Genomic DNA, 9,669 nt, shown 5'->3' with positions numbered 1-9,669 from the left:
ATTCAAAAATATTGATTATAATACAGCTATATTCCCCATGTAAAAGTTTTTATATTCCGATTCCAACAGTTGTTATATTGTTAAGTCAACCATGCAATATGTCAGTAATTGTCTAGTATTATTTAAGCTATAAATGGTATAATGATGATCACAGTATGAAATCTACAATCATCCGACTCTTCATTTCACTAAGTAGTATTATCCATCCGCCAACCTCCTCTTATAATAAATTGAGTCAAAGTCAGTTTTGGAAATTCCTGCCATCTATTGTTGTCAATAAGTTGAACACTTCTTCATGCATATAAGGATGTAGTACAAAAGGTTATAAGGTTAGCCAACCACATACAATATTGATTGTCTGTTTCTTTGAGAAAACCCCTGTTCCTGCTGTCAGTCTGCATGTCCTATACTTCAAATGGCTGGAGCTGAATTCTCAGAAATGACTGTCTTGTGACTTGTGGCATGTTATATCAACCACAATGGGGATCTTTAAAATGGAGCAGGGATGTTTCGGGAGGAAATTTAAGTTAAAAAAATTCTTCAGTAGAAGATGGCGTGTCAAGGTAATTTGTTTTTTTCAATCTTCTATTTATTGTCCCTTTGTTACAGTATAGTGTTCTATGGTACAGTATTGGCTCTGTTCTCAGTTATTGTCAGGCTGATTGCCGTCTGTCAGTCAGGTGATAATAGGCTTTTTAACTTCAGGTGCCACTTGTCTTTGTTCTCTATGTTTTTAGTTCGGTTGTGTTTTTTAAGGACATTTGACAACCTAATACTTAGATACATAGAATATTTTTTTGTTCTTTTTGTTTTCTGATAAAATAAAAAGGATTTAATACAAAAATGCATACACACCAATTAGAACAGTTTTATTATATTATAGTTATAGTCAAACTAAGAATAGAATACAAGAATATTTTCTGATTTTTAAGATATAGTATTAATTTTTTTTTTTTTTTTTTTTTTAAACCATGTTTATATGAATTCTGTGAGTAACATTCATCATTTAATCATGTTACTATGAATTATTATCATTCATTAATTTCTATTTTATATATATATATATATATATATATATATATATTAGAATTTATAAATGATTCTTTTCTCCAAATTTGTCTAATGTGTGCACTTTAGATCATTAGATCTGACAGTAAGGCAAGTATTGTGGTTTTGATCACAGACATATATGTTACAAGGAGTAACCTTGTGGCATTTTTCTTGTTCTCAAAAACTGATAAAAAAAACTTAAATAAAGTTAGACCTTATGTTTGTCCCAAAATGACCTAGTGTGTGTTGACGGGACATTACATCTCTCTCTCTCTCTCTCTCTCTCTCTCTCTCTGAATTATATTATTATACCATTCAAGTAATTATATGAATTCTGCTTGATTACAAATAGAAGTGTATAATCCAATCAAAACATTAATTTGTTAAAAAAAAATTGAGTTTCAAGATTAAACTGACTTTGAGTAAAACACAAATAATTTTGACTTTTGATTTTTAAAAATGTGTTAGACGTATAAAAAAAAACCCAACCCAAAATTATTTCCTCTTGCTTTCACAATTGATATATCATTGAGTAATGGTCTAATTAGTGAGGAAATTATAGTTGTTTAGTATATTCTACATGTACAGGGAGCCACAGTGGCTCAGTGAGTAGGACGTTGGCTCACTTACTAGGAGGTCACATGTTTGATCTCTGAATTGGTCAAGAAAGTTCATAGAGATTTTCTGGCGTGGTTTGCCCTTGTCAGTAGTATAGGGGGGAGGGCCTGGCAAGGGAATGTGTATAGTCATTCGGATGGGACGAAACACTTGAAGTCCCGTGTACACATTGGCGTGTATGTAAAAGGGCCCTTGACATTTGGAATTCGAAATAAAGAGTTGCCCTAGTGCCGCTAATGGGGAAAATTTCCCTCATAGCCCACTGCATAGCGTATATCCATCTTCATTAGCCCAGTAGGAGCATAACAGTAGGACATTAAAGCCCATTTCATGTTCATTTCTATATGTATAATTCATTAAGTTCATGTATAATATTCATATAAACAGAATACTAGTACCCATAACTATTATCATTTTGTATGAATCTGAATCTGCATGAAATCAATGAATATTTTATGACAGTCATAATAGACCTATAATAGACTGATAGTAGTTCATCTGTGGCATATCAAGACATGTTTATGTATGGGTATTAAAACGGATAGGTCTAGACTTCTGCCAACAGGAGGTCCAGTCCCATGATCAAACTTAAAATCTTATACAATGTTCGTACAGGTCTGCTATAATTGATATTGTGTATCAATCAATAACCCATGCACCTCCCCATTGCAACAAATGATTTCACCTTTATATGGTGTACAAATTAAAGACGACTATCTATTTTTTTAGACTAAAGGAAATATTTTTATTGTACTTATGGTCTACTGTTTGAACCCAATTGAGTTCTGCATTTGGAATACTCACATTTCCCTAGAAATGGACCTGACTAGGCTGGTGTAACCCTTAATTAAACATACAGTATGCAAGAGCTAAATCTGCCAATTGCAGGTCTTTCTTCAGACATGAAATGTTATCTTAATTATTAATTAGACTTTAATTAACTTATCCAGACCATAATCAACTCTCGATGGCATCGCTAGCCTATGATATTTACTGGATTATAATCCCATTTGCTGCTCGACTTCCATTCATAATTTAATCATGAAATGGATGATTGAGACAATTTTTTTATATCGTACGGACTTCAGTAATGCTGATCGAGGCTAGGCCGAAATTTCAATCGCTTAATTCTCGGTTCATAGTGGATCAATTTGACTGAAATTTTCAGCAAATTGCCTTTACATTATCTAGTTTTTAACTATTATAGTGAGAACTGCCAGCTCTTTATCTTATCCCCCATAATATATCTTTAAGTGTTTAATTTATTGCATTACTGATTGAGTATGGTAATGTTCCACTTGATCCACTTTGGATGAAAATGAGGATCTTCATTTCAAATCAAAAATGAATGTTCATACAATTATGAGGTTAATTAAACATTTGGTCCTTTATAGATCAGTAGATTAATCCATCTTTCTATGTAAGATTATAAGTACTCTAAGAAATTGAAACACACATTTATTAAAACATTTTATTTGAGATTTGGGGGGTGGGAAATAATTGGGGCCATGTTAAACAGACTTCTAGATTTTGTCTGCTTACAAAAATCTAATGGTGGTGGTGTTGCAAACGATGATCCAAGCCTATATGCATCAGGTTATAACAATGTGAACAGGTCCTCAATATTTTAGTCAGCCCAACATTTTACTGATAAAACTGTTTCCTGAACTCCAACATTGTTATTGATTGCTACCCATTAGCACTGTACAATAAAAAGTTGTTGAAAATCCCCAGCATTTAGTTTTTTTTACTGAGTTTGGTTATACCACTTGAGTCTTAATGGTTTGTTTCTGTTTATTATAAGTACATGTATCAGATGTGACCAATCATTTTTATCTCTGTCATTTAATCCTTTTCTCTCTAGGTCTCTTCCTGAGTCTCAGCTACACTCATCTCATGTAATACATAATCCCTATTTTATCTCACTTTTGTATAATAATTCTCGCGGTAGGTGAGCAGACCTCTTGTCACATGTATTGATTGATTATGACTTTCCGAGAAGACAGGGGAAAAAAATGAGCAAAACTTTATTGTTCTGTCGGTTGGGCGTCTTGTTACAATCAGCATGCAAATAAAGGAGGATAAAGCAGTTGATAGATTGATTAACTGCATGTTGTTGACGAATTGCAACTCCAGAGCTGCTTTAATGGAATATTTAACCATCAATATGAAATAAAGATCTATGCAGACAGACTCTGTTATGTACTTTTCTGTATGCTATTATGCTTTTACATGTTGCGGCTTTGTGCATTGTAGTTTAATTTTAAGATGTTTGTTTTACCATAGAGTCATACAGAGGGCCTGTATAAAGTTGGAAGATCAGCAGATCACTATGATCCCTTATAGCACACTGTAGGGTGTATGCTCATCTTTATTAGCCCAGTCAGTGCATAAAAGTAGGATGTTAAACCCCGTTTCATTTCAATACTCACAGTGGAATCTAATATCTGACATGGGTGCTTTGTTTTAATTATCTAACTATCTAAAGAACACAATACACCCCTTTTTATTGTTTCATCATTATTGTCTTTCTGATGCATTAAGGCTTGATGACGGTAAGAAAATACATTTCATCTTGATTGCTTTTCAAAAAAATTGAAACAATGGGTTTTTGTCTCATATGCAACAGATGTCCATTATTGTGATTAGCTGTAACTTGAAGCCTTCAAAATCATGACATAATAACATGCAGCAATGTTGTTAAAGTGGTATGGAGGAAATCACATTGTTATGACCTGTGAGTGATAGCCGAGAAGTTGAGGAATATATCGAGATTTCCAGCATTGTGCCCTAATGGAAATGACCTCCAAAATATATAATGAATGGAAATTGATCTTATTGGTAGTGACAGCCCAAGGCTCAAGTGACTAATCCCTATTGGTTTGCTTGCATTCAAATTCCCATAAAATTGGTGTAAATAGCAGGAAAGTAAGCAGAAAGCAACAAAATTACAGATTAGGTTCATTTGATTATTGTCTTTACAAGATGAATGGATGCTGTTGGTCTTTGCTCTGTGTCAATATTATTATTGCTGATTTATACTATTATTATCGATGATGAGAGTTCCAAGACTCTAGGCACTATCTTTATCTTGTAATATGATTGTCTTGATGTGTGTATAATTAATGGAATACATTGTTGTTATCATCTTTTATTCTGCACATTCTTTGAGTTATCCTGATAATCTCTGTACAACATGCATTCTTTTGTTTAATTATTGATGAGTTCAGACTCTGACTGAAGACTTTTATTTTTCGGTCAAATGTACTGAAAAAGATATTGATAATTGTGTACAGCTATATTATTGCTTCTAGTAACATCCTATACTGCTGTTACCGAACTCTTAACATCTTTTTTATCACCAACAATAAAGATGAGCATACACCATACATGCATGTACAGTTTCGTTTCTGCCCAATTTTTTCAAATTCCATCTGTCAAGGACTTTCCAAAAGAGTAGATATGGCTGCTTACCATGCCCTCCGTCCTGCACCACCAACAAGGAGAACCATCTTGGCAAATCCTGGGGATCAAACCCAGTCCTCCTGATTAGTGTATGAGCTTCTTACTCACTGAGCCACTGTGTCTCCTTAAATAATGGCAGAGAAGTGCCATAATAAAAACATTTTGAAAATGTTTTAAATTTGAATTTTGATTCTATTGCCTTGTCAATATGTGGTATTTCTTCTGATTTCTTTTCATTCCATGATTGTCTATGCATGATTGTCTATGCAATCTTTATGGTAATGTGGAACAGGTTGGTTAATTTTGTCTGTGTCATCTTTATGGGTTTATTTTTAGCATTTTGTTTTTATTTTCAATGCCTTTGTGGTTTGGTTATTCAGGTTTCTTGCATTGTTTGTTCCATGTACTTGCAGTGGTCAAAACTGACCTCTCAGAACCCAGAAAGGAAGCAACAATACCATTATTGATGCCAGTTTCTCTGATTCAAGAAACAACAAATACCATTATTGATGCTGGTCTTTCAAATCCATGAAACAATACCATTATAGGCACTAGTCTTCTTGTCATTTTAAGAAATTTTTACTGACAGGAATTTATTGAATTTACTGTTACCCTTGAACTCTGTGGTCACATGACTAATGAGATATGACATGCGTTTCAATCTATAAATTCCACTATTTCAGCTCCTTCACAAATCTTGATCAGCTTCATTTTCTCTAAATTGCCTTCATTGTGTATAATGGTGTTTCAAGTAATGAAGGGGAATAACCCTTTCCGCGTCTGCTTTCACACAATAAACCTTGTGTCTTTTTTCAATTCCACTTAAAACAAACTGTCACAATCTGTAATGTATTCAGTGATTAACGCATTAAAATCTTGTTAATGATTAGTTATACTCTTTAAAATGGTTTCTAAGTTGAACGTTCTCAATTTAAGTTGCCTCTTAATAAATGATGCGTTTACGGAACAGTAGTTTTATACAATTATGTATATCAGCAAATTTCACAGTTTACAGAGCTCTTGATAATAGATTTTTTTTCCACAGAATTATTCATGAGAAAATATGGATATTGGTAGTTATTTTTTATGCCTTTGTATTACAAATCAATACAGTCATTTTGTTATTGTACATGTTGAACAAGGAAGTGATCATATTTATATATCAGAGAGTGACTGAATTTTTCTATCTTTATTCCTGTGTGTATTTTAAAGTTCAAACACAATTTCACAACAAATTGATCAGCTAGAAACTTTGCAAATGGACAGTATTCTTTGTATCGACTTAGTCAAGATGAATTTCTTTGACATTTCTGCCTCAATAAAGCTTACCATGCCAGTTCTGGATCTGGCCCTTATCAAATCAAGCAGCTCAGATGTTAAGCTGGTTTAAAAATGTTGTAGATTGTTAAGACAGCTTATTTTTGTCGTCTGACTGCTTAAAGTTTGCACTGAGTATACTCTTTCAGTTTTGTAGTGTGAATGGGGTTTATGCAGCAGGTAGTGATTTGGAATCCTAAAGGAACAATGGCTTTAGACTGAAATCTTTGCAAGGCAAACGGCTATCCTCAATCTTTGTAAATGTAAAATGATTCTAAGAAATTTAAATTTAATCATTAGTCTTGTAATATTGATAATAATGATGTTTACCTAAATAACATAACATTCTAAGATACATTACTTGATGTAAAATTAACCAAATGTGTATAGTTTATTTGAAGAATCCTGAAATTCCTCAGTTATGTTTCAAGCTTCAGGAAATTGTGGTTTTTCTCAAGTATCACATGTTTGAGTTATTCTTTTCAGTGCAGAATAATAAAATACCACTTCAAAAATCCTAATTTAAATATTTTTGCCTGTGAAAACTTAAAAAAAAAAGAAAAAAAGTTGTGTTTACCAGTATATTTCTCTGCAGATTTGACCTCTGTGGATAAAGGTGAAATAAGGACAAACATGTTTCCTTCAAAGATGAAACTGGGACGAAGTTTTACCAGATGTCAAATATTGCTTGTCACACCAGCAGAATATAGTTAGAGAAACTTGTAAATTAGAAGATTCAGAAGGGAAATGTAGAATATATGTACATATAGCAGCATGGAACATGTTCATTATGTTTAGAATAGACTATATCTACCCTAGAGCCACATATAATTGCTTTCTTGAAAGTATCAGAGCAGACATTTTGAAATAAATATCAAGAGTCAATGCTAATTCAATCGGAAAGCAGATAACTTAGCCAATAAAACTGATTAATCATGGTTTAATTTCATGAATTTGCATGTTGATAGATGGCTTCATTGCTTTAAACATTACTTTTGTTATTTTAAAACAGTAATTTTTCTTTCATTATGTTTAAAAGCAGTTCATTTATATAGGTTTCAAATTTTTGGTGTACTATTCATAAGGTTTTGAAAGGGAATATTTTCATTTAAGAAAATAGATATGATGTTGAGACATCTATAATTAAGAAAATAGATATAATTTTTAGATGTTTATAATTTAGCTAATATAAATAGGATGGAGCATATAGTCGTCTTCATACAGGAAACCAGCAGAACTATTCTAAGAGTAAAAGTTTATATAGTTAATAACCCACCTGCATATATCCTGCTTGAAACTGCAAATTTCCACAAAAATTAATGAAGTGCACATGCCTTAAGCTAGCATTAGCAGCCAATTTTAAATGGACCTATTCAGATGGCCCAAGATAATTGCCAGCATAGAAAAATGCCTTTTCGAAGACTGGTAGCAAGCTGTGGTTTTTAATGGTATGTAAGTTGTAGCAATATTGCTAGAATTTTTGCTCTTATAATTAATGGTGGAATTATATTTCGTTAATTAATATCTTTGGCCAATTGTACTAAAGGTGCACTAAAGATATAAGTGACAGGTTGACACATAAAAAGAGTTATAGAGGCAAAACATAGCTGGTTCTATGTGTCAAAAAATATTATCAGATTACATGTGATTGGAAATTTACTAATTGCATCATTTGGTAAAGTAACTAATCATATCAGTAATTGCACCGGTTCAGGGTCATAAATAGCCTAGCCTGTGCGTGATGTACATGGGTCCTATAAAAGAAATCATGGCAAACTTTTGTGGCAGATTTTCATTAGATTCTGGGGAGACTACCATCTGAGTTCCTAGACCATATGATGTAGCAGTTTCTATCAGCAGACTCGCCCAGCGAGTGTGGCTGGATGAGGTTTGAGAGAATGACTTTATTCTATTGTGCATTGTACCATAATGTAAGCAGCTATGATATAAAAATTGTAAGAACCAACTGTTGCATTGTTATTCCTGGTAAGACAAACGTCTTAACTAACTCAGATAGATAAGAAGAAGTAAATTCACAACATGAAGGGGAAGCAAAGACAATAAGTGAAAATACTAGACGATCACAAGGCTACTAAGATAGTAAGAAAAGATGCATGGGTCGTACGTAGGATGTGGCGACCGGATTTGGTTCCCTGCTCTCCACGTCCGACAAAAGACCCATGGTGCTACAAAGTTAGTTAAATCTGATAGGCTGTGCATGTTATGAATATTATTTCTGAACTGTTTATTAAAAATACAAAACAGAAAACAGATGGCTACAAATCAGACTGTTGAGTATGATAGTTTACAAGATTCTTATTATCACTGCAAATGGCTGTTTTTCTTTGAAGAATCACATCATGAATCCATGTGCGAATTGGAAACAAATCTGCCATAATACCCAATACAGAAATTTAATATAAAAGCAGAGGTTAGATGTGCCAAGAACCAGGCACCAAGGTTAATACAGGTTAATTGAAGATTATATCCCGTTATTGTACAGAAGACTTATAAACTGTTTTTACCAGTGGTGACCACAATTGAAAATAATATCTGCTGAACAATAAAGTGTTATTGATGAGTTGCTAAATATATTACTGAATTTATAATGTAATTGTTTGGGGATAATCCAGTAGTTATTGTATATTGTATGTCCGAAATTATCATTTTGGTTGGTTTTCAGATTTTAATAAATAAAAAGATTTGCATCAGATCAGATTTAGTATAGTATTGTAATATAGTCATGTCTGCATTAATTGAGAGAGAGAGAGAGAGAGAGAGAGAGAGTAACCTGGTTGGTTTCAGGACAAATATATTGTTATATCTTTATTTCAATCATTCATTTGAGCACAGGGGTGTTCAGAGAATATCATGAGGTTAGACAAGCAACCCAATTTCCTTGTCACAAACAAGCCTAGATTGTAACTAAGACTCTTTAATCAATGAAAGACCTTATGATCTGAAACAAACATGTTAGACCACTTGACCACCAAATCCTGCTTATTTAGTGCAAATTGTAAATTCTGGAAAATTAAAATCTTTAAAAAAAAAAAAAAAATATTTCTGATGCAAGTGAAACAAGACTTTGGGAAAACCTGTTATTGAAACAATGTAAAGTCATCTTTCAATTCTGGAAAATTGATATCTTTAAAATTAAAATTAGCGATACAACCAGTTATCGAAACTGTCATATTTCCATTATTTCGTAATTTATGTCAT

The 9,669-nt window shown here is 32.8% G+C and overlaps 1 protein-coding gene across 1 annotated transcript in view; it reads left to right on the top strand.

The window, feature by feature from the left end:
* The first annotated feature begins 479 nt into the window (after nucleotides 1-479).
* The window catches only part of LOC126807775 (tensin-1), a 145,847-nt gene continuing 136,657 nt past the window's right edge, over nucleotides 480-9,669 (top strand). Inside the window, exon 1 of the mRNA XM_056103425.1 lies at nucleotides 480-563. Coding sequence (XP_055959400.1) covers nucleotides 480-563 — 84 coding nt within the window. The remainder of the gene's footprint in view (nucleotides 564-9,669) is intronic.

The sequence above is a fragment of the Patella vulgata genome, chromosome 9, assembly GCF_932274485.2.
Source record: "Patella vulgata chromosome 9, xgPatVulg1.2, whole genome shotgun sequence".
Taxonomy (NCBI): Eukaryota; Metazoa; Mollusca; class Gastropoda; family Patellidae; genus Patella; species Patella vulgata.
This window is presented reverse-complemented; position numbering and strand designations above follow the sequence as displayed.